Source organism: Podarcis tiliguerta, assembly GCF_965153285.1.
Source record: "Podarcis tiliguerta genome assembly, chromosome: 13".
NCBI lineage: Eukaryota > Metazoa > Chordata > Lepidosauria > Squamata > Lacertidae > Podarcis > Podarcis tiliguerta.
Genome location: NC_139546.1, coordinates 48,783,799 through 48,809,518, shown reverse-complemented (window position 1 = coordinate 48,809,518; position 25,720 = coordinate 48,783,799). Strand labels below are relative to the sequence as shown.

General features: G+C 47.4%; 1 protein-coding gene across 2 annotated transcripts; it reads left to right on the top strand.

Annotated features, from left to right (window-relative positions):
- The first annotated feature begins 1,351 nt into the window (after positions 1-1,351).
- VAMP2 (vesicle associated membrane protein 2) lies at positions 1,352-25,175 on the top strand. 2 transcript variants are annotated; one of them, XM_083410889.1, is made up of 5 exons: positions 1,352-1,520; positions 14,873-14,993; positions 20,934-21,092; positions 22,724-22,775; positions 24,522-25,175. In XM_083410889.1, coding segments are annotated over exons 1-5 (351 nt in total). In that variant the 5' UTR covers positions 1,352-1,518; the 3' UTR covers positions 24,539-25,175. The 2 variants fall into 2 exon arrangements, with proteins under 2 accessions (XP_083267015.1, XP_083267014.1); XM_083410888.1 differs by lacking the exon at positions 1,352-1,520 and having other exon boundaries at positions 14,814-14,993.
- Positions 25,176-25,720: the final 545 nt, after the last annotated feature.

The following is a 25,720-nucleotide window of genomic DNA, read 5'->3' as shown; positions in this document are numbered from 1 at the left end:
CTGGAGTGGCTTGCCGGTTCCTCCTCCAGGTGGATCACGTTTGGTCAAAACTCTCCACTATGACCTGTTCATCTTGGGTGCCCTGCTTGGCATAACTCATAGCTTCTCTGAGTTCTTCAAGCCCCTTCGCCACGGCAAGGCAGTGATCGCGAAAGGCTGGGCTGGATAAATCCAAAGCCGGAATTAAAATTGCCGGAAGAAATATCAACAACCTCAGATATGCAGATGACACAACCTTGATGGCAGAAAGTGAGGAGGAATTAAAAAACCTTTTAATGAGAGTGAAAGAGGAGAGCGCAAAATATGGTCTGAAGCTCAACATCAAAAAAAACGAAGATCATGGCCACTGGGCCCATTAACTCCTGGCAAATAGAAGGGGAAGAAATGGAGGCAGTGAGAGATTTTACTTTCTTGGGCTCCCTGATCACTGCAGATGGTGACAGCAGCCACGAAATTAAGATACGCCTGCTTCTTGGGAGGAAAGCAATGACCAACCTAGACAGCATCTTAAAAAGTAGAGACATCACCTTGCCAACAAAGGTCCGTATAGTCAAAGCTCTGGTTTTCCCAGTAGTGATGTATGGAAGTGAGAGCTGGACCATAAAGAAGGCTGATCGCCGAAGAATGGATGCTTTTGAATTCTGGTGCTGGAGGAGACTCTTGAGAGTCCCATCGACTGTAAGAAGATCAAACCTCTCCATTCTGAAGGAAATCAGCCCTGAGTGCTCACTGGAAGGACAGATCCTGAAGCTGAGGCTCCAAGACTTTGGCCACCTCATGAGAAGAGAAGACTCTCTGGAAAAGACCCTGATGTTGGGAAAGATGGAGGGCACAAGGAGAAGGGGACGACAGAGGACGAGATGGTGGGACGGTGTTCTCAAAGCTACCAGCATGAGTTTGACCAAACTGCGGGAGGCAGTGGAAGACAGGAGGGCCTGGTGTGCTCTGGTCCATGGGGTCACGAAGAGTCGGACAAGACTAAACGACTAAACAACAGCAACAAAGGCTTAAAGCAGCAAGGCAGGACAGAGAGAGTTGTTCCCTCAGGTTGTGAGGTGACCCTGCCATTGTGCTTTTCCTGCCTTTTTCTCTCCCACACACATCCCTCATTTTGTATTGGACACAATTTTACTTTATTTTATTTCGTTTTATTTCATTCTCTCCGCTCCCCCCTCCATTCCCTGGTCATCAATGGTGGCGAAGGAGGGTAAGCGAGTCACATTCAAAGGCCTGCTGCGAGGGAAACGAGGCAAGTCAACATGGCGGCCGCGCAGGTGCTCCCCCCTCCCTTTGCCCCGCCCCTCCCTTTCCCGGTGCCATTCATCCTCCTCCTCCTCCTCCCTAGTCCTGCTCGCTTCTCCGAAGTGCCCGGATGCCAGCAGCTCGGCCGCCATCTTCCCGACTCAGCCGAAGCGGTCCCGCACCATTCAGTGAGCGCGAGCCCAGCAGCAGGTGCCGCCGCGGCCACCGCCAGCCCCGTTCCGAGCCCCGCAACCGCCTCGACCAGCATCCCCGGAGATGTGAGTAGCGCCCGATTTGCAAAGCGCCGCGGGGCGAGCAATGCTCTTCAGGGTGCATAGAGGCGGGTGCATGTGAAAAAAGAGAGGTTTTTGACGTTTGCTCGCCGGCGCGAGGGAGGGAAGGCGGCTCAGAGCCGCCCACGCAATGGACCCCCGCGGGTGGTTTTTCCTCCTTTATCGGTGCTTAAGGGGGGGGGGGTCATTGCAACGAGATCGATGGCGTGCAATCACCCCCGGCTTGCATTAGTGTTTGTGCATTGGGTTTGGACCCCCATTTTGGGGAGGGGGAGGAGGCAGCGGCGGCGAAGGGCTTGGCCGCCGTCCTTTGCAAAACAACCCGGTTTTCAGGGCGTCGGGCTGGGTGAAGGGAGCGCAATGGTGAGAAATGCATGGAGAAACGTTGCGCTGCCCCCCCATCCCCCACGCCAAAGCGCGTTATCCTTTTGTGTCTCTCTTCGCCCACCCACACATCAGCCTAAGGCGATCTAGGGAAGGAGGGGGGGGGATCAGGGCAAGGACGTGAGGCGGCTGGAAGAGATCGAGCGGGGTGGGGGCGATGAGCCTTCCTCCACCTTGAAAGAGATGGCCGGGGGGGGGGCTTCTCCCGCCAGCGCCAAGCTTCCCCCCTTCCCTCCTCTCCAAACCTCGCATCTTTCCGCAGGCAAAGGGATCAACTGGTTGCAATTTTGCATCTCTCATCTCATCCCTCCCCCACTTCAATCGTGTAGTGTGGGGGGGAGAAAGCCCCCTAAAATAGGCAAGGAGAGAAATAAACAACATGCGGTGTTGCATTTCCCCTAAGATAGCGAGAAATAAATGAGGTCATCGTGTATGATCCTTCTCCTCCTTGGGGGAGGACGTATAGGAGAGCCCTGTTTTATCCCCCCCCCCTCTCGAAATCTTCTTGATGTAGCCAGGATCTAGGGAAGGTGATTTTAATAAATAGTCGGACATTCCGCTTTAATCTTGTCCCCATCCATTTAATCTCTGCCTGTTTTGATGAAGAATTGCCTTTTCCTTTTAAAATATATTTTGCAGGAAAAAGCTAGCATGAAATACATTTTTAAAAAAATCTGCCTGCATATAATGTTTCTGCTGTTGTTTTTTAAATGGGAGTGCCTGTTTCCTCCCTCCCTTTTTTCTCCTCCATTAGCATACCTGGAGGCGATTAACTGATTCCTGTGTCAGTGTAAAAAATTAACAGACCCCCCCCCCCCTTGGTTACAGGTGTTAGGTATATGGTGGTGGTGGGTGCCCAGCGATACCCCCCTCCGCACAAACGCCAGTGGATGCCAAATGCTCTGATGGTTGAAATCGACAGGGGGGGGTGTGCTCTGAAAGCATCATCTGACCAGATATATGTGTTCAGCGCCCCCACTTTCCATTTTTCCTTTTCAGCAAGGCACTAGATACGGCCCCTCGCCACGTCTGAAATAATGGGGATGTGGGGGGGGCACGTTTAAGACCTGCCACCCCTCCCATATTCACCCTTTTGAGTATTTTTAGATTTTGCAAACGCAAGCAGGCAGACAGATGACGCTAAAAATACCCTTTATTCCCAGGCAGTTGTCACTTCCTTGATTTTCATTCAACCTTTGCTGTGTTTGTTCCTCTTTTGTGGTGGCAGGAGGGCGAGAGTGGAATGCCCCCCCTTTATTCTGCAAAAACCTCAGCTTCCTTTCTTTGCTGTGATTGGCATCTTTGTGGTGTGGGCTCCCGTTGTGAACCATAGAAAGGAGTCGTAGAGACCACCCCCCAATATGAAATTTTCTGTTTTTCTTTCTGGGGGGGGATGTAGATCCTTCAAGAATTTTGTGTTGTCTTTCCCCAAAAATCTTCCTAAGCTCTGAAAGGGGGTGGAGATGGGGACATGGGGATGACATTGTGGAGGAGATGGTAAGGCTGGATTTTTTTGGGGGGGGGGTAAGATTTAGAGTCGGGTCTGTGTGTTATGGACAGGAAATGTACGTGCGTAATTGAGAAAAACAGGCAGGTTCAAGGGAGAGAGAACAAGGTGTGGAGGGATTGGGGGAAGGTGAGGGGAAAGGAATGAGTATATATATATATATATATATATATGGCATTTGTTGTGGGTGCATTTTGGGGGCTACGGTGGTGTGCATGCCCAAGAATCGAGGGGTGTTGAAGGGGGTGTCAGGATGGCTGGCAGGAACAGATGTTCAGCGAGACTAGGAGATTTTTCTGGCAAATTTCTTTAAAAATGAGAGGGTGATGGGAGGGCAAGATGGTTTTGAGTCCGCTGCAGAAATGCTTGAGGCATGCTTGGCTGACGAGGGAGCTGCACTCTGCATGCACACAGATGGTCTAGAATTCGTTCGGGGCTGAAGAATTCAAAGGAGGGGGGGGGCAGGCATTTTGGTGGTGAAATCTGGGGATTTTGCTCCTGAAGAAATGGAACACGGCTCTCTGCGTTGTGAGCCGACCTAAGATCTACAAGTGGAGGGGGCAGTATGCAGATTTAATACATAATAATAATTGCCATAACATTCTGAGGTTCCAAGTGGCGCTTCCGTGCCTTGTGGCCTCCCTTTTCTCCCTGCCCCCTTGTGGGAATATTGTGAGCTCAAGCACAGAGAGAACAGCTGCTAAATTAGCAGATGATGATTTTGTAATGAGATTTAAAATAATAAAAATCAGCCGGTGCAAAAATTATAAACTTACATCGTTTCCACTCCCCCCACAGCTGTGTTTGACTATGCTTACTTTTTTTCTGCCTGAGTATTAATAAAGCTTATGCTGTGTAGACCTACAGCGATATTTTATCCACAAAAATCCACCAATATCCCACAGATGAGCCACAGATTTTGATGTGAGCTTACTGGAGTCTTCAGCGGGGTTTTTTTTAAATGGGCCTACCGACCTGACTTGTGTACTTAATCAGATGATAGCTCAGTAATATCATGTGTCCAGCTTGTGAATTTAAAATATATCAAAACTAGCAGGTTTATATATGAAAGAGAAACTAAACAGTTCTTCATAACACTCGTGCAACAACATATTCTCTCTCTCTCTCTCTCTCTTTAATGAACGTAACTTATTGCCAGCAGTATTATTACCCTTCCCTCCATCTCCTCTATATGCCTTAAAACAGTATTTCCCAAACAGCTGGGTCGCCAGCTGTTTTTTTGGACTACAACTCCCATCATCCCTAGCTAGCAAGACCAGTTGTCATGGATGATGGGAATTGTAGTCTGAGAAAAGCAGCTGGAGACCCAAGTTTGGGAACCCCTGCCTTAAAGCAACCTTCTTAAACTTTGGGGAAGGGGTGGTGCCCTCAGATGTTGTGGGACCACAGCTCCCATCATCCTTGACTAAACTGCCAGGGGATGATGGGAGTTGTAGTCATAGAATTGTAGCGTTGGGACTCCGAGGGCCATCTAGTCACACAGCATCTGTGCACCCAAATAAAATAACGGATTTGGGTGAGGGGACATGCCAAATCATGCCATTTAGCATTCTCTCCTCCAATGAACTGGCATATGTAATTGTTCACCTTTTTAATCTCTTCTTAGCATCCTCCGATTTGATAATAATTCCCCTCTTTTTAGAAGGGCAGGGAGAGACATGGAGACACTGATTCTCCCAGTTCTTCCTCTGAAAGGTCTGAGGACTTAAAAAATTTAACCTTGTACCAGAAGTAATTGTGGTGAACACCCCCTCCAAATAGTGACAAAAACCCTTAATGGGTCCGAGTGACTTGAGAGTGTTCCCGTTAAATTCGGGGTCGTGGGTTCGAGCCCCACATGGGGCAAACGATTCCTGCATTTGGAGGGGGTTGGACTAGATGACCCTCGTGGTCCCTTCCAACTCTACAATGCTGTGATTCTGAACCTGAAACACATTCCCATCCTAGGAGTGGTCTGTAATTTCCCCTGGGTCTCTTCTTGAGGGTGTGTGGTTCGGTTGAATCAGAGAGAGGAGAGGCCTAGTGCTGTGATCAAATACCCTCCCTCACTTTGCCCTTCAATCTCCCCCCGCCCTGCTTTCAATGAATTGATCTCTTCTCCCCCTCCGCTTTACTTGAAACTGCCTTTTCTGGCAGTCCGTAATTTGGAAGGTGGGTTTTGTAAAGGAGACGGGTACGATCTCTGAGGCTGTCCCAGGATGTGCAAATAATTTTCGGTATTCATTGCGTGGATTTGTGGTTCTCGTATCTTGCGCCCTTCGTTTTTTTCCTCCCCTCTCCTGATGTTTAGCAGCCTTGGAAAATAAGACCGACCAAGTTAATAATAATAATAATAATAATAATAATAATAATAATAATAATATTTATTTATATCCCGCCCTCCCCAGCTGAAGCCGGGCTCAGGGCGGCTAACAACCATCAAATAATCAAACAATCAAATAATCCAACATTCTAAAAACATTTCATTATAAAAATTAACTAAGTTACTAGACCACAGGAATGTTTTACGGCTTTGCCTGTGCTTGTCTTTGGTTGGCCTGAGGCAGGGAGTGGGTGTGGGCTTGCCTAAATCGTGAGGATCATCCGTGGCTGATTTGTGTCACATTATATGGAAATGAATCAATTGATTGATCGATCGATTTTTCCCCAGCCTGTCAAGATGTGCCTTTAGCCGCATGGAGCCTCAGCAGATGGCTTGACCGGAGGGGGGGAAATGGAGGAAAAAAGAGGAATTGCCTAATATAGAACAAACAAAACCTTTTGTTCTGAGCAGCTGATACAACAAGTACATCCTTTGTGCCTTTAAAACAAAGGGGTAGTCTGAAGATGATTCAAGTCACCTCCTTATCTGGTGTGAAGTCATGTTTTGGCCTTGCAGATAACACCCACCAACCCCACAGATATAACTCCTCTCTCATGAGAGCTTTTGTCACATCTGTGGGGGCCCCGCTCCTAGCTCAAGGGCCACATTCGCTCCTGCGGGCCATGTGGGAGTGGTGGGTGGGGCCAGAGGCAAAAGTAGGCGGGGCCACTCTGTGATGTAAATCCTTGGGTTTCTAAAGGCAGTCACATCCATCCCATCACCTCCTGGCAAATAGAAGGGGAAGAAATGGAGGCAGCGAGAGATTTTGCTTTCTTGGGCTCCATGATCACTGCAGATGGTGACAGCAGTCACGAAATTAAAAGATGCCTGCTTCTTGGGAGAAAAGCAATGACAAACCTAGACAGCATCTTAAAAAGCAGAGACATCACCTTGCCGACAAAGGTCCATATAGTTAAAGCCATGGTTTTCCCAGTAGTGATGTATGGAAGTGAGAGCTGGACCATAAAGAAGGCTGATCGCCCAAGAATGGATGCTTTTGAATTCTGGTGCTGGAGGAGACTCTTGAGAGTCCCATGGGCTGCAAGAAGATCAAACCTCTCCATTCTGAAGGAAATCAGCCCTGAGTGCTCACTGGAAGGACAGATCCTGAAGCTGAGACTCCAAGACTTTGGCCACCTCATGAGAAGAGAAGACTCCCTGGAAAAGACCCTGATGTTGGGAAAGATGGAGGGCACAAGGAGAAGGGGATGACGGAGGACGAGATGGTGGGACAGTGTTCTCGGAGCTACTAACATGAGTTTGACCAAACTGCGGGAGGCAGTGGAAGACAGGAGTGCCTGGCCTGCTCTGGTCCAGGGGGCCACGAAGAGTCGGACACGACTAAACAACAACAATGCCCCCCACTGCCCATTTATAAGCCTCCTTTGGGACCCTGACCCTTGAACCTTCACCCTTGTCTTTACCGAATGACTTGGCATAACAAAGTCAGACTTTGGATGTGCATTTGCCTCCAAGCGATAAGCCTGTCCTTTATCTGATGTATAAATTACTTAAATTACCTTGGTACATGCCACTTGATTGGAGGATGAATTCCTGGCCGGTTTATTATCGCCAAGTAGGTTTTTAAAGGGTTTATTTTTCGGAGGATCTCTGCAGTTCTGCACGTTTCCTGTTTCCTGAGGCCAGGCGGCTACTGAGATCCCCTCTGTGTCCTAGGGAAGTTGCCGTCTCACACGGACCTCAGGCCTTTCATTCTTCAGCCCAGTTTTGTCCGCTCTGACTGGCAGCAGCCAGCTCCAGGTTCTTCTCTCTTCCCGATTCTTTGAATTGGGGAGAGCTCCTGGGTGGATGGGGACACGGGTGGCGCTGTGGGTTAAACCACAGAGTCTAGGACTTGCCGGTCGGAAGGTTGGCGGATCGAATCCCCGCGAGAGGCTGAGCTCCCGTTGCTTGGTCCGTGCTCCTGCCAACTTAGCACGTCGAAAGCACATCAAAGTGCAAGTAGATAAATAGGTACCACTCCGGCAGGAAGGTGAACAGCGTTTCCGTGCGCTGCTCTGGTTCGCCAGAAGCGGCTTAGTCATGCTGGCCACATGACCCAGAAGCTGTACACCGGCTCCCTCGGCCAATAAAGCGAGATGAGCGCCGCAACCCCAGAGTTGGCCACGACTGGACCTAATGGTCAGGGGTCCCTTTACCTTTTCCCTGGATGGAAACTCAAGAAGTCACTTTATCCTGAGTCAGACAGTTGGTCCACCTAGCTTCATATAGACCACACTGATCTGCAGCAGCTCTCCAGGAATTCATATAGCCTTATCCCCCTGAGGATTAAACCTGGAACTTTTCACGTGCGAAGCACATGCTCAGACCCACTGAGCTATATCATTTTCCCGGGTCTGTGCCCTGCTGCCTGTTCTCTTCTGGTGCCCCTTCCCATTCATGCACACGCAAAGGCCAAAGTAGTGCATTTTCCGCCTCCTGTTTTTCTCAGCGCAACATTTGATTTAAGTGTGCAATGCTATCTGCACTTGGAATTCTAGCTAGCTGGTAGTAGTGAATTATTTTATTTTATTTTATTGCTGTCTTGCGCCCTGCACGATAATGGGATGAGGAAAGGGGCAGAGACCAGCAGGGTATTTATCTATGTATGTATAAAGGTAAAGGGCCCCCTGACCCTTAGGTCCAGTTGCGACTCTGGGGTTGCAGCGCTCATCTTGCTTTATTGGCCGAGGGAGCCGGCGTACAGCTTCCGGGTCATGTGGCCAGCATGACTAAGCCGCTTCTGGCGAACCAGAGCAGCGCACGGAAATGCCGTTTACCTTCCCGCCGGAGCGGTACCTATTTATCTACTTGCACTTTGACGTGCTTTCGAACTGCTAGGTTGGCAGGAGCTGGGACTGAGCAATGGGAGCTCACTCCGTTGGGGGGATTCGAACCGCCGACCTTCTGATCAGCAAGCCCTAGGCTCTGTGGTTTAGACCACAGCGCCACCCGTGCCCCAATCTATGTATGTATACCAGCACTTTAAAACCTGGGGTTTTGTTGATTAAATTCAAATCCTGAATGCACAGAGTGCTCTGCCCATTTTCTGAAGTATCTCTAATGGCTTTTTGGAAGAAGCTGGTGCTGGAGGGTGTTGATTTATCCCTTTCGGAGTGAATGCTTCTTGCATTTCCTTCCTGAGGACTGGTAACTTGAACTGCACAGTTCCTCCCTCCCCTCAACAGAGAAATTTCCATGCAGCTAGCTGAGCAGGGGGGGGGGGAGTGAAGTCAAACTCACATGCCAACCTCGAAGGTACCTCCCTCTCTTTGAACTAGCAGGTGATAACTTTTGCAGCCTATACAGCAGTTGCTCAGATTTTGTGCTTTTATCTGGGCTGGACACCTATAACCTGCCTCAAGTGTGCCATAGTCGTTAGTGTTGGACTAGACTCTTGAGAGTCCCATGGACTGCAAGAAGATCAAACCTCTCCATTCTGAAGGAAATCAGCCCTGAGTGCTCACTGGAAGGACAGATCCTGAAGCTGAGGCTCCAAGACTTTGGCCACCTCATGAGAAGAGAAGACTCCCTGGAAAAGACCCTGATGTTGGGGAAGATGGAGGGCCCAAGGAGAAGGGGACGACGGAGGACGAGATAGTGGGCCAGTGTTCTCAAAGCGACCAGCATGAGTTAGACCAAACTGCGGGAGGCAGTGGAAGACAGGAGGGCCTGGCGTGCTCTGGTCCAGGGGGTCACGAGGAGTCGGACACGACTAAACAACAGCAACAAAGGATCTGGAAGAGAAGTCTTCAAATCCCCATTCAGCCTAGCCTACCTCGCAGGGTTGCTGGGGAAATTAAATGAAGAACCATTCATGCCACTTTGAGCTCCATGGAGGAAAAAGCAAAATGGAATTGCAATACTATTTGTTTTATTTTATTGTCTTCCAGTGGCCAGTGCTTCCCTCAAAAGTCGGAGGGGTGGTGCTCTCTCCCATCATTCATTTTCGTTCTTGGTGGGGGGGGGGGGTTGTGCTGGTTCCAGAAATAACAAGGTGTGCTGCTCGGAGCTGGAGGTGGTTCGATGGTTACTTAGCATCTTGGCCAAATCTCCTGCACGTAACCGATTTGCTTCCCCTTCTGTCCATGGACCATCCCAACCGCATTATCATGAGAGATGTTCAAGCCGTTAGCTACTGCATTTATCGTCAATCTTACCTTCCTACTGGGGCTTAACGTGCTTCTTTTTTTTCTTTTTTAAATGAAAACATAAGAATAGCAAGCGAGTGAGAGAAACAAAACGAAACTGGTTCCACGTACAGTGGTACCTCGGGTTAAGTACGTAATTCGTTCCGGAGGTCCGTTCTTAACCTGAAACTGTTCTTAACCTGAAGCACCACTTTAGCTAATGGGGCCTCCTGCTGCCGCCGGAGCCCGATTTCTGTTCTCATCCTTAAGCAAAGTTCTTAACCTGAAGCACTATTTCTGGGTTAGCGGAGTCTGTAACCTGAAGAGTATGGAACCTGAAGCGTATGTAACCTGAAGCATATGTAACCCGAGGTACCACTGTATATCTCTGTCCTTGACACGTCGAGCAGGGCCTGGTGTTCTTAAAAATGCAACGGGGGGAAAAAAGAACAAGGAAGAAATTTCTTAATTGGCCTAAGAACATAAGAAGAGTTCTGCTGGATTTTCTCCAGCCTTGTCGACAAAGCATTGTCGCTCTGCCTCATAGCCCTTGGAGCTGTGTGTGTACGTGCTTAACATATAAGCCATAACATTGGCTTATTTTGCATCATTCATTCTCCTGCCAGTCATGCCCGGCTCCTTGGCAACTTCCCCCACAGCTGCTGAGATTTAGCCAGTCCTGCATCCGGGCCGTACCATTTCAGACTGTTCGGGGTTGGGGCGGGAGCATTTCACGTGACTTGCCTGTGGGGAAAGTCCCTTGCCTATAGAAAAGGTAATATGCAAGTGGAGAGGGTGCTAGTGTGAGCCTCTTCTTTCCTTTATTCAAAATTTTAATTTATTGAATTTATATACTGCCCTATATCCGGAAGTCTCAGGGCGGTTCACATAAAAAGATCACAGTATATAAGATAAAAAATAAAAGCAATAATCCAGTAATACCCCTCCTAAAAAAGAGTCACAGTTTAAAAGGGTATGGAATGTGCTACATCTCTATGTGCAGGGCATTTTTCTTTTTTTGAGGGAAGGAGGAGTCATTCTACGATGTAAGAGGTCCCAGTTGCATCACTTACTGTATTTTTTGCTCTATAAGACTCACTTTTTCCCTCCTAAAAAGTAAGGGGAAATGTGTGTGCCTCTTATGGAGCGAATGCAGGCTGCGCAGCTATCCCAGAAGCCAGAACAGCAAGAGGGATCGCTGCTTTCGCTTGCTGTTGTGACTTCGCTTCGCTGGACTCTAATTATAGCCTGTTATCTTAAACCCACCAGAGTTTTTGTAGTGTAGACCCTGCCCCCCAAATGCCCAGCAGATCCTATTTTTTCTGGCAGGGGCTGGTTGCTGTTTTCTTGCTTTAAAAAGGGTTGTCTTTTTTTGGGGGGGGTTGCATTGCAGTTACTGTCTTTTTTTTTTTAGATTGTTCAGTTTTTGTGGCATTTTAAAAAAAATGCTGATGGGGGAGGTAGGTTTGTGCTGGGCACTTGGGAAGCTATGGGTGGGGTTATATAGGGGTTTATATTTATTTAATCATATATTATTTACATATATTTACTTACAACATAGCAAAGTGTAATAACAGAGGCCAAATAAAACTAGAAAGAGATAGCTAGAACTAAACATAGAGGAACAAATTTCCATAATGAAACAGGACATAATAAATTAATATCACAAGGTTGCAAGTAACACAGATGGGTTTTCATTATCCTCTACCTTGTGACTTGAGTGCATTATAAAAAGACTCAGATTTCTCGATAGAGACTTTGTCTTGCCGCCTGCCCTCTCTGTTTCTCTCACCGTATATGTAAGCATAACCATGTACAGGAGTACCTTGGTTCTCAAATTTAATCCTTTCTGGAAGTCTGTTCCAAAACCAAAGCGTTCCAAAACCAAGGCACGCTTTCCCATAGAAAGGAATGCAAACTGGATTAATCTGTTCCAGACTTTAAAAAAACCCCTAAAACAGCAATTTAACATGAATTTTATTATCAAACGAGACCATTGATCCATAAAATGAAAGCAATGATCAATGTACTGTCATATAAAATAAATAAGACATTTTTGTAGATGATAATTTTTTAAAAAATAAATAAATTTCTTGCCTGCACTGATGATAGTCATTGTTTGGATGGGGGGCTTTTTTCTATTTCCACAGTCACACAATCAATCTATTAATCAGTAGCCGAACTGGGTTCCACACAGACACAAAAAATTAACCAAAAAAAGCTTCAAAAAAAAATGCAAAATAAATAGCAAAAACAAAAGCGCCAAACTTAATCTGATCTGGAAGTCCATTTGACTTCTAAAATGTTAGAAAACCAAGGCACAGCTTCTGATTGGTGCAGGTGCCCCGGAAACAATAGCCAACAGCTGCAATGGACGTCCAGCTTCTGAAAAAACATTAAAAAAGCAGAATACTTACCTTCCGGGTTTTTGGCGTTTGAGAACCAAGGTACCGTTGTATACTATTAGTTATCCATTTTCTCAGGGGTGGTGTTCTGTCTCCCCTGACCCTACCCATTTTGACAAATTATCATTCTGGCAGAAGTTAAGAGGTGTTGTGTTAATTCCCTGCCCTCTGTTTGTACAGTTTCTTTGACGCATGCCAACGATGTGGGTGTTTATTTTAGTTTCTTCCATTGGCATCTCATCGTTTCCTCACTCTTGGAACTCAAGGTGTGTCTCCCATTTGGTCAGGTGCTTCGGCCAGGTGCCTGTGCCTGTGTGATGTCAGGACTTGCAAGCCCTGGGGCCGATTTTCAAAAACCTCTGTAGCCACAGACAACCAAATTCCGTACCAAGAGAAGCTGAATCCCGAAGCTGCTCAAAGTGGCCAGTATGGATACGGCTGGCCGTATTTGTTGGGAAAGATAGTCATGAATCTCCCCCTGAAGATAGAGAGATAAAGCCCTTTTGAGCAATTATGGGGTGGAGGTAATTCCTGTACAGTGGTACCTTGGTTTAAGAACAGCTTAGTTGATGAACAACTTGGATTAAGAACGCTGCAAACCCGCAGGTAGGTGTTTCGGTTTGTGAACTTTGCTTTGGAATAAGAACTTGTTCCGCTTCCTGTTGAGCGTGTTCCCTTTGTAAATTGAGTCCTCCGCTGCTATGGGAAAGTATGTCTTGGTTTAAGAATGCTTTGGTTTAAGAACGGACTTCCGGAACAGATTAAGTTCGTCAACTAAGGTACCACTGTATGTATTAAGTTGCCTGTAGCAAGTCTGAGTTTATAACAACAACAACAACAACAACAACAACAACTTATTATTTATACCCCGCCCATCTGGCTGAGTTTCCCCAGCCACTCTGGGCGGCTCCCAATTGAGTGTTAAAAACAATACAGCAGAACAAGCGTTTCTGTTTGTTTTGTTTTTAGTTTTTTTCTGGGCCATCAATGTAATGACAACTGACGTAACACAATTATGTAGGAAGACGGGTTCCTAAATGTTTTGATGGCTGCTAGTTCTTTATGTCATCACTTTTGGGAACTTAAATGCAAGGCTGGTGGCATTGTTATTTTGTTTTGTTCTTCTTGCTTGTAGGGAACCGAGAATGGATGATGCAATGAAGGTTAACAGAAACTTGTATTTATAAAAATCAATATATAATATGGATTACAGTATAAGCAGCAGAGTCTAAAAGCAGCACTCGGATTAAAATTAGAAACAGAAAAGCAAGTTGCAAATATTATGATTTCAGTGTCTGCATCTGCAAAAGGATGCTCTCAGTTTCTGTCTACGAGACAGACGCGTATCCGCCAGGGCTGTAGTGCCACCACAAAGAAGGCCATGCTTCTTAAATATTTGTTCAGCTAATGCCCCCACAATGCTTGTTTGGTAGAATGCTTTCTTTTGTTTTTAGAGGTTGACTGTCTGGTGTTGGACCCAGAACTACCTTTGAGGAGGCTTTTCCTTGTGAGGGTGAAATACCTCTTTGCTCATAACCTGCGATAGACATTTAATGGCTGTTTATTACCTGATTTACATATGGCCTTTTAGGGAGCGCCCCCTCTCAAAAAATACCCCAGGCCTGCCCCCATGCATCACAAAACCTCATAAAGGCTTTCCACCCCCCAAACCGAATTGTGGCATGGGGTTATAGGGAGTGTTAACCCCTCTTCACTGTGACACGCCCTTCTAAAATATCCCCATGTGTTGCAGTTCAGGTGGCAAGCCTAATTACGGCTGTGTGAGGCCAAATGTGAAGGTTGAATCTGACCTTTGGGCCAGTGGGTTCCAGGCCAGTCCTTCATTGCATGTCTTTCTTTTATGCAGTGGTACCTTGGTTCTCAAACTTAATCCGTTCCGGAAGTCTGCTCCAAAACCAAAGCGTTCCAAAACCAAGGCGCACTTTCCCATAGAAAGTAATGCAAAATAGATTAATCGGTTCCAAATTTATAAAAACAACCCCATAAACAGGAATTTAACATGAATTTTACTATCTAACGAGACCATTGATCCATAAAATGAAAGCAATAAACAATGTACTGCAGTCACACAATCAATCAGTAGCTGAACTGGGTTTTCACAAAAACAAAAAAAGCCACAAAAAGGCTAAATAAATAGCAAAAACAGACAGACCTCAGCGTAACACTCAAAATAGAAGTGTGGCACTCAAATCTGAAATACTCAAAATGGACCACATTCGGCTTCCAAAAAAAGTTCGCAACTGGAACACTTCTGGGTTTGCCTTGTTTGGGTTCCAAGGCGTTTGAGAACCAAAGTACCACTGTATATATTTTTGGCTTGAATCTATGAATTACATTTCTCTTTTCTTTGAGAACAGTTGCCTTTCTGTGTCTTCCAAGTTATGTTTTTATGGTGTAAGCTGTCCTTACGAAGACAGCTGGGACCTATAACTTTTTAATGTGAGATGAAGTCGGGGCGGGCAGATGATGATGATGATTACCATTTTCGCTTTCTCTCTTGCCCGCAGGTCGGCTCCCGCTGCCGCCGCGCCCCCCGCTGCCGGAGGAGAGGGGGGTGGCCCTCCTCCCCCACCTCCCAACCTCACCAGCAACAGAAGGCTGCAGCAAACTCAGGCTCAAGTTGATGAGGTCAGTCGCGTGGGCAAGGAGGAGTGTGGGGCTGGGCACTTTGGGGGAGAGTAGCCGCCTTCTCCTTGCCACCTCTGTTGGATTGGAGAGGGGGGGGGGTTGCAAGGTGACTCTTCCCACATAATTGCTTAGGATGGGAGGAGTAAAAAGGTAAAGGGACCCCTGACCATTAGGTCCAGTCGTGGCCGACTCTGGGGTTGCAGCGCTCATCTCGCTTTCAGGCCGAGGGAGCCGGCGTACAGCTTTCCGGTCATGTGGCCAGCATGACTAAGTAGCTTCTGGAGAACCAGAGCAGCGCACGGAAACGCCATTTACCTTCCCGCCGCAGTGGTACCTATTGATCTACTTGCACTTTGACGTGCTTTCGAACTGCTAGGTTGGCAGGAGCAGGGACCGAGGAACGGGAGCTCACCCCGTCGCGGGATTCGAACCGCCGACCTTCTGATCGGCAAGTCCTAGGCTCTGTGGTTTAACCCACAGCGCCAGGTGGGAGGAGAGCATGGAATAAGTCCATACCTACATACAGCACAAACACACAGGCTGTAGCTCAGTGATAAAGCCTTTGCTTTGCATGCAGAAACTCCCCGGTTCAGTATCTGATGGACTTTCCAGTAGGACGGGGAGAGATTTCTGCCCCAAACCCAAGAAAATCACTGGTAGTCACTGTAGACCACTTTTTCTTTGGGCCACACTTTCAGAATAAAAAAATGGCCACACCCATTTTTTAATTGATAAGAAAATACTGCCACTGCTGCAGCTGCTACTACTCATTTTATGACTTCTATCCCATCCACCTGATTTGATTTCCCCAGGCACTCTGGGCAGCTTCCAGCAGTGAAACACTAGACATTGAAAGGATACAGGACTGCTTTCAGATGTCATTGGAAAGCCAGATAGTTGTTTATCTCCTTGACATCTGGTGGGAGGGCGTTCCACAGGGCAGGCGCCACCACCGAGAAGGCCCTCCGCTTGGTTCCCTGTAGCTTTACTTCTCGCAGTGAGGGAACCACCAGAAAACCTTTGGAGCTGGACCTCAGTGTCCAGGCTGAACAATGCGGGTCAAGGCCGTTTAGGGCCTTAAAGGTCAGCAGCAACACTTTGAATTGTGCCCGGAAACTTACACAGAAAATACATTGGAAAACAAAAAAGAAACAATTCCCAGCAGTGCTTGATTTATAACATAGAATGCAACTACTTTGTGATATGATCAAGGGACAAGTATAAAGCAATGCAGCCACCGCCTGAACCCGTAACACCCCAGGTCAGGCGTAGGCAAACTAGGGGCCAGATCCGGCCCAATTGCCTTCTAAATCTGGCCTGCGGACGGTCCGGGAATCAGCATGTTTTTACACGAGTAGATTGTGTCCTTTTATTTTAAATGCACCTCTGGGTTATTTGTGGGGCCTGCCTGGTGTTTTTACACGAGTAGAATGTGTCCTTTTATTTAAAATGCACCTCTGGGTTATTTGTGGGGCATAGGAATTCGTTCATTCCCCTCCCCCAATATAATCCGGCCCCCCACAAGGTCTGAGGGACAGTGGACCAGCCCCCTCCTGAAAAAGTTTGCTGACCCCTGCACCTAGGTCAATCACTGAGGTCATCTGAATGGGCTGCTGTTAAGATGTTCCCCATATTGCAGAGGCCTAGTCAGCCTTAACAAGAATTTGGGGAGTTAGTGCCAGCAACACACTCCTGGCAGAGATCCAGCAGGCACGCTCAGTTTTTGTTTGTTTCCTAACTAAAATTTATATACCGCTTGATTTTATTTTATTTAATCGCTTAAAATCATTCCAACCTCAAAGTGGTTAAACAGAACGATTTTTGGCTTTCTCTTGAATGACTTGTTCATGTTGAGAGGCTCTGTGGTGTACTGGTTTGCGTGTTGGACCTTGGAGACCCGGGTTCGAATCCCTGCTTGACCATGAGGCTTACTGGGTGACCTTAGGGCAGTCCTAGTCTCTCGGCCTAACCCTATCTCACAGGGTTGTTGTGGCGATTGAGGAGGGGGAGAATCATGTACACCACCAAAAAAAAGGGTGGGACATAATTCAGTTGATAAAGAATAACTAAATAATGCTGACAGGCCTTTGCAGTGCTTCAATTTTTATTTTGATCAGCCATTCTCCTTAACGATTATCTGCATTTTTGTTTTTTTAATTGCATCTTACCGCTTTAGCATTATACGCCATCGTGCTATTTAGTGGTATGGTGGTACAGAAATATTTCTGTAAATAAAATACAACCCTGTGTTGCAAATTTTGGCTGTGCTCATCAGCCAGGCCTTATTAGCGACCGCCAGAAGTCTCCTCTCTCACCCCCTCTGGAAACTTGTGAGAGTTTCATGTGCTTTAGAGATATCATTCGCGCCTGTTGAGAATATTTAAAATACTTCCACCTTGGCTTTCCCGATATTTGTACTCAAGGCTGCTTACAACGGGAGAGTATGAAACAGTCATGAGACTTAAGACTGAGATCAGCAGTTGCCTCAGCCAGCAGCAGAATTCTGCAAAAGGTCATGGTGTCACTTATGCAAAAGCTCAGGGGAATAATTCCATTTATCCAAAGCAATTTTCACCCCACTCTGAAGCAGAAGAGGCTCCCAAGGCAGCTTATAAAGTTCAGTAAAAGTGCAGCTGCTTCTCTACCCTCAGAAAGAAAATGTGATGGGGAGGGAAGAGGAAAAAAGCAGGTTCTTACAAGCAGGCGTCAGGAACCTGCAAATCTCCAGATGAGGCTGGTTTGGTTTGCAACTCCTCTCCTCCCTGCCCTTGTTGATGGGAGTCGGAGTCTGACAAATGGAGGGTTTTAGATTAAACCACAGAGCCTAGGACTTGCTGATCAGAAAGTTGGCAGTTCGAATCCCCGCGACGGGATGAGCTCCCGTTGTTCAGACCCTGCTCCTGCCCACCTAGCAGTTCAAAAGCATGTCAAAGTGCAAGTAGATAAATAGGTACCACTCCAGCGGGAAGATAAACGGCGTTTCCGTGCACTGCTCTGGTTCGCCAGAAGCGGCTTAGTCGTGCTGGCCACATAACCCGGAAGCTGTACACCGGCTCCCTCAGCCAACCCCATAGTCGGCCACGACTGGACCCAATTGTCAGGTGTCCCTTTACCTTTACTTTACACACCCCTTAGGGACGCAGGTGGCGCTGTGGACTAAACCACAGAGACTAGGACTTGCCGATCAGAAGGTTGGCAGTTCGAATCCCCGTGACAGGGTGAGCTCCCGTTGCTCGGTCCCTGCTCCTGCCTACCTAGCAGTTCAAAAGCATGTCAAAGTGCAAGTAGATAAATAGGTACCACTCCAGCGGGAAGATAAACGGCGTTTCCGTGCACTGCTCTGGTTCGCCAGAAGCGGCTTAGTCGTGCTGGCCACATAACCCGGAAGCTGTACACCGGCTCCCTCAGCCAACAAAGCGAGATGAGCGCCGCAACCCCAGAGTCGGCCACGACTGGACCTAATGGTCAGGGGTCCCTTTACCTTTGCCTTGCAATGGTGAGCTGGGAAAGGGAAGAGTTCGGATAGCCCGATGGCATGGCTGCCACAAGGTGAGAGTTGAGGGGGAATCCAGAGACAGCCTACGGGTTCGTCTTGCATCTATTTTCTCTCTCCCTCTCTCAGCTTTTCAGCCCATGTGCTTGTGTGAGAGATCTTGGGGTGGGGCAGATTGGACTGGCTCCTTCTGTGTCCCCCTACAGAGTTCCCTGCGGTTGACAGAAGCCTGTGGGCCTCTCGTCTTTACAGTGGTCTCCAGGAGGAAGTGTGAAGCTGTACTGGAAGCTGTGTGGCATAATCAGTGCCGGATTTATGTATAAGCTAAACAATCTATAGCTTAGGGCCCCACTCTCTCTCCCCCCCCCCCCAATTTTTTATTCATTTTGTAATACAGTGGTGCCTTGCAAGACGAAATTAATTCGTTCTGCGAGTCTTTTCGTCTTGTGAATTTTTCGTCTTGCGAAGCACGGTTTCCCATAGGAAATGCATTGACGGTTTCCCATAGGAATGCATTGACGGTTTTAAGAAAAAGGCACAAGACGTTTTCGTCTTGCGAAGCAAGCCCATAGGGAAATTCGTCTTGCGAAGCAACTCAAAAAACAAAAAACTCTTTCGTCTTGCGAGTTTTTCGTCTTGCGAGGCATTCGTCTTGCGAGGTACCACTGTACAACTAAACAACACAGACAGAAAAACAAACAATACAAACAAATTCTTGTCTTATCCTTATTTTTCTAAACATTGTTAGGTGGGCTTCCCCAAATCCCCCCCGTCTGATTTTCATTTTACCTCATCTTTAGCATATATCATAATTTTTAACCATGTTTTTTAATCACGCTTTTACCACAAAAATCTTCGCATTTTATCACTTACACATAATACTATTTTAAAATACACGTGTCTTCTACTTCTAACCCTGCAGCCTATATCCACTCCCAAAGCTATTCTACGATTTAAATATTAACATATTTTTTTCAAATATTCTTTCAACTTCTTCCAATCTTCTTCCACTGTCTCTTCTCTCTGGTCTCGGAGTCTCCCAGTCAGTTTGGCAAGTTCCATATAGTCCATCATCTTCATCTGCCATTCTTCGATAGAGGGCCCCACAAAAAAATTTAAAATATATATATTTTTTTAACCTACATCATATATTCAACACAAAAAACAGTGACAATTTGTTGTTGACAAAGGACATCTGGACATATAAAGGACCCCATTACCTTCAGTAGCTTAGGGCCTCATCAAACCTAAATCCGGCCCTGGGCGTAATGGTTCAGACTATATGGAATTGGCAGAAATGACTGGCAGAATCAGAGACCAGGGAGAAGAGATGGTGAAGGAAGATTGGAGGAAGTTTAAAGACTATTTACAGAAACACTATAAGATAATGAATGTTTGATGACACCAGATTGAATGTAAAAGGTTATTAGTAAAAAGTTTAAAGATTAAAAAAGATTAAATATTTCAAGATATAAGGAAATGTAATTATATTAAGATATTAAAATTATGACAAAATTAAATTAGGACAGAGGGAAGGAATTTGCTGATAGAATATATGATCTGGAATACAGAGAAGGAAGGTCTGGGGAGGTCAGAGAAACAAGTTAATGCAAAGAATTTAATGAGGATAAAAATTGTTTTTATTTTTTTCTATTTTTCTTTTTCATATTTTTTGCTGTTTTGTGTTTATATGTTATTGTATTTTTCTATTTTTTGTTGTGTTGTGTTTTACTTTTTGTCGCTTTATATTTATTGTAAAACCTAATAAAATATTTATAAAAAAAACAACAACCAGAGTGTGACCTGGGAGAGCGCAGGGTTTGCACCCCCAGTCGGCTGTGAAGTGGCCTTACTCAGGGAGGGGGGACCCTGGGCCAGTCACAACATTGCAGGGTCGTTGTGAGGAGAGCTACGTGCTGAACCTTGCACATCTTGGAGGGGAAAACAGCATATAAACCCAAATAAATGAATAAGAAGAATAATAGCTGTAATGGTTCTAGGGGTTGCTCGTGCGTAAGTTGCCGTTACTCCTGGCTAGGTTGCCTGGTTGAACCCTTTCTGTCTGGACAGCCTCAGGTTTCGTGGCTGCCTCAGTCGCTGGCAGAATCTGTCAGTGGGCGTTTCTTAAACCTCTTCCAGCATAGAAGCTGTTTGACGCCCAGTCTCCTCCTACTCTGCCTACGCGGAAGTTTTCTGCGCAAAGTGGGTGTGGGCAACGGAGCACTTGTCCCCTCTCCGCTGGTCTCCTGCGAAGAGTCCTGGAGCCACCTCTCCGATTCCCCCATCTGCCCCCTTCTCCACTGGTGTTACACTGATTTCCTTCCCCAGCAGATGGGCTACCTCTCCCCCTACTGGGACCCTCTCCACCATCGACCTGGAGCCTCCTCTCCGCCTCCCGCTCCGATGGCAGTTCCCTGACAATAGCCTTTCTCCTGCTTCTCTTCCAGGTCGTGGACATCATGCGAGTGAATGTGGACAAGGTTCTCGAGAGGGACCAGAAGCTCTCGGAGCTGGATGACCGCGCTGACGCTCTGCAGGCGGGGGCCTCCCAGTTCGAAACCAGTGCAGCCAAGCTCAAGCGCAAGTACTGGTGGAAGAATCTAAAGGTAACCTGAAAAGAGCAGCAGGCACACGGGCGCCCTTTGAATGCGGTGCTAAAAGCCCTTCCTTGCCGAAACGGCCGTGCAGGTCTTAACTGGGAATGAGAAGGCTCAGCATCGCCCAGCCCCCAAGAACCCGTGTTTCAATCTTCAGACTTGTAAAACTTAAGAGTAGAGCACAGGCCCCCTGAGCACCGTATTTTTCGCTCTATAAGACTCACCTTTTCCCTCCTAAAAAGTAAGGGGAAATGTGTGTGCGTCTTATGGAGCGAATGCAGGCTGCGCAGCTATCCCAGAAGCCAGAACAGCAAGAGGGATCGCTGCTTTCACTGCGCAGCGATCCCTCTTGCTGTTCTGGCTTCTGGGATTCAGAATATTTTTTTTCTTGTTTTCCTCCTCCAAAAACTAGGTGCGTCTTGTGGTCTGGTGCTTCTTATAGAGCGAAAAATACAGTATATGTGCAGATTCCCCCTGGATGAATCTTTAAATTGGAGAAAGGAAAGTGAGTGGTGCAGTGTGTCGCTACCCAGTGGGCTAAGCTGCAGGATCTGTCCCCGGAAGGGCTTTCTGGTGTTCACTCACTTCATTGATTGATTCATTCATTTCTTTTATTTGAATGCTGGTTTTCTGCAAAAACAATTGTGCTCAGAGCAGCTGGCGACAAAGAAAACAGGCATTTGGAAAACCCAACAGTGGAAAAGCAATTTTCATGATAGATAACATAGCGCAGCAAGACGATAGAAATTACGGTAACGTACAATATACCGTATTTTTCGCTCTATAGGATGCACCAGACCATAGGAGGGGGGGGACAGGGGGGAAAAAATCTCCCCCTCTCTGCTCAGCGCCCCTTCAGCAAAGCGGCAGGAGAAATGGAGCCCCTTCCATTTCTCATTCCGCTTCGCTGAAGGGGCGCTGCGCAGAGAGGGAAAACTGTGCAGCGCCTCTCCAGCGAAGCGAAGCCTGGAGAGCAAGAGGGATCGGTGTGCACCAACTCCTCTCGCTCTCCAGGCTTCAGGCGGCTATCAGCAAGCCGCCTGAGCGCAGCAGGAATTCCTGCTGCGCTCCGAAGGCTTGCAGATAGCTGCCTGAAGCCCCTGGAGCGCAGCCTTTGAAGCCTCCGCGGGGCAGCGGGGTGCCTTTACCCCACTGCCCTGCAGAGGCTTTGCACAGCCATCCCCAAGCTAGAACAGTGAGACAGAGCGCTGCTCAGCGCTCCGTCTCCCTGTTCTGGCTTTGGGCTTAGCCGTGCAGCCTGCATTCGCTCTATAGGACGCACACACATTTCCCCTTAATTTTTAGAGGGGGGAAGTGCGTCCTATAGAGCGAAAAATACGGTATAAATACAGTATATATCAACATTTCAGTACTGTAAATACAAGAAGATCACATAAACAACAGCCATCATACAACAGCAAAAATAAGAAAGGAGCTTGACAGTTTCCCCATGGTCCTAGAACACCCCCCCCCCCACAATATTGCTCTGGGTCCTTCTCCTGCAGCAACTTGCAAGGCCCCCATAGGCAGGGAATGGGGTTCAGCTGCTCCCGCCCTTGCTTGTTCTCAGAGACCAGTTGCATCTCCTTTTCCCAGCTCATGCTCTCGCTCCCCCCTCCCTTCTTCTCTCCCAATTGCAGATGATGATAATCCTGGGGGTGATATGCACCATTATCTTGATCGTTATCATCGGTGAGTTTCACCTTCTCGTAGTGAAGGCCATGTTTTGGGGGTGGGACGTGTTGTCTTGTCTTTACAGTCAGTTGGGTTCGTTCTGGGTCCAGGTCCCCCACCTCTGGGGGACAGGATTGCACAGCCACAGGGGGAAAAGATTCTGTTTTTTAAAAAGCATTGCTGCTTTTGAGAAAAGGCTCAGGGCTGCCAGTCTCTTCTCTACAGAGCAAACTCTTCCACCAGAGCGAGGCTTGTGCCTGTTTTCCCAATACCAGCATTTAGTGCCGGAGCAAGTAAAGCAGCCAGAAAAGAGCATGTGCAGAGTTCCGCTCCCCCCGTGAGAGGCAACTGCAGAAATTGAGCTGAGGGAGTTTGGTTTTCAGGCAGACTGCTGACTCCCGCCATTTTCTTTAAGGCAACACTTTGCCTGTCTTTGTGGCCCCTGAATTGTAAGGGCGTCTCGTTTGCCGCCACGTGGGTGGCTCATAAATCTGGATGCGACGGTGTTGATAATAATAATAATTTATTATTTATACCCCGCCCATCTGGCTGGGTTTCCCCAGCCACTCTGGGTGGCTTCCAGCCGAATATTAAAATCAATACAGCATCAAACATTAAAAAACCTCCCTAAACAGGGCCGTCTTCAGTTGTCTTTTGAAAGTAAAATACAGTGGTGCCTCGCAAGACGAAATTAATTCGTTCTGCGAGTTTTTTCGTCTTGTGAATTTTTCGTCTTGCGAAGCACGGTTTCCCATAGGAAATGCATTGACGGTTTTAAGAAACAGGCGCAAGACGTTTTTGTCTTGCGAAGCAAGCCCATAGGGAAATTCGTCTTGCGAAGCAACTCAAAAAACAAAAAACTCTTTCGTCTTGCGAGTTTTTCGTCTTGCGAGGCATTCATCTTGCGAGGTACCACTGTAGTTGCTTATTGCCTTGACATCTGCTGGGATCTCTAGAAGGGCTCTGGAACGGTGTGGATATTGTTTAGGGCCTGGCGTTTAGGCGTGAGGTCCATAGCCTGCTAGAAGGCTTCTTAGAGGAACTAGGTTGGCTGCTGCAGGAATCCTATAGAACCTGTCCGGTCGGGCCTTTGCTCTGATGCCAGTGTGGTGTAGTGGTTAAGAGCAGTGGACTCGTAATCTGGTGAACCAGGTTCGATTCCCCGCTCCTCCACATGCAGCTGCTGGGTGACCTTGGGCCAGTCACACTTCTCTGAAGTCTCTCAGCCCCACTCACCTCACAGAGTGTTTGTTGTGGGGGAGGAAGGGAAAGGAGATGGTTAGCCACTTTGAGACTCCTTCGGGTAGTGATAAAGCGGGATATCAAATCCAAACTCCAGGGCACCTCGTTAGCCGGTACAGTCAAGACAACCACCTTACAGGGTGGTTGTGAAAAGAGCTGCAACAAGGAGTTGCATGTTGGTGCTCTCTTTGAAAGGGTTACACAAATGTCGGCAGGGGATGGGGAGAGGTGAGGAGACTTGAATGGCGGTGGGAACTTGGCTTGGCTGTTCTGGCTTCTTCCTCCAGTCAAGGACCACCTTTGGAAGGCGGTAGCATCCATCCTTTGTGTGTGTGTGTGTGTTCTGGGAGGTGGGTTACCTTAGCAACCGCATCCTGGCTGCCTGGACCAACTTTGCTGCACAGATTTTTTATTTTTTGGCTAACAGCTGAGTTGGAGTGATATAGTTTGGGGGCGGCAGAATCTCGTGAGGTTATTAACAGTCCTTTCTCCCCTTACCCTCTCCCCTTCCTCCTTTTGCAGTTTACTTCAGCACTTAATGGAATTTATGGAGCCATTTCTCATCCAGGAGCAACGGCCGGGAGCAGCGTGAGGGGCAAAGCATCCCCCCTCCTCTAGATCTCAGCCATATCTTCCAGCCGCCCCCCCCCCCGCCTGCCCTCCCTCCATACGCCCCTTACACCCTCCCGAACCCCCTCCTCCCCTCCGGTGTGTATGTGTGGGTGTGCATTGCGTGTGGGTGTCTTGTAAATAGCCTGATTTGTTATTTATACATATATATATATATATAATATAATATATTTTGTCTGTTTGTAGATTTATTACTAGACTTTCCATGTGTCATGGAATCTTTCCCCCCTTCCTCTTCTCCTGCCAACCCCCAACTTCTCTCTTTCTCTCTCTCTGACAGTGTTTTTTCAGTGTCTTGGTTTTTAACTAAAATCTTCAAGGACCAATAACTCCCCGTCATCCTTAACCCTTCTCCCGACTTAGCTGGGCTCAGAAACTCCTAAGGCACTCTGCCCACCGCACTTCCTCCCCATGCAAAAAAATTAAAATAAAATATGTCATCCGGATACTAACGTTGGAACAGTCTTGGGCTGTGGATTTTCCCGCCCTGCCTGCAATCTTTTACGGCCCAAGATTTCAAGACACCTCGTGGGATGCCGTGAGTGCCCAGCTTGGTCTGGATGCGACCCTTTACCTCTTGCAACCGCTGTAACATTGGGCTAGATTGCGGTGTGTTAGGGTGTCGGGAATTTCTTTGCCTGCTCTCTTTTGATCCCAGCGGCGGGGAAGAACCTCTACCCTTTGTGATCTTCTGTAACATTCCTGGAGTTGTGCTGTGTGCTGTGTCTTCGAAGTAACCAACACTATACCTTATAATCCCCCCCCCCCCCCCGTGCAGGGAACAGCTCGGTTTTGGGAATCCTGCAACAGCCCTCTCTTCGCCTCCTCCCGCCACTTACGGGAGAGGCGGACGATTTTCCTGCCATAGATGTCCTAAATGAAAACTGCCTCTCTCTTTTTTTGATAATAATAATAATAATAAAAATACGAGTATACAAGGTAATATAACGTGTACATTCCAGACCTGCCCGGTAAAGGAGCCGAGGTTACCTAAAGAGGGGGAGCAGGATAGCTGCCCACACCCCAAAATATGACTCCCAAGTCCTCCTCTTCTTGCAATCACTGCCTATTTGCCAGGAATTGGGGTATCT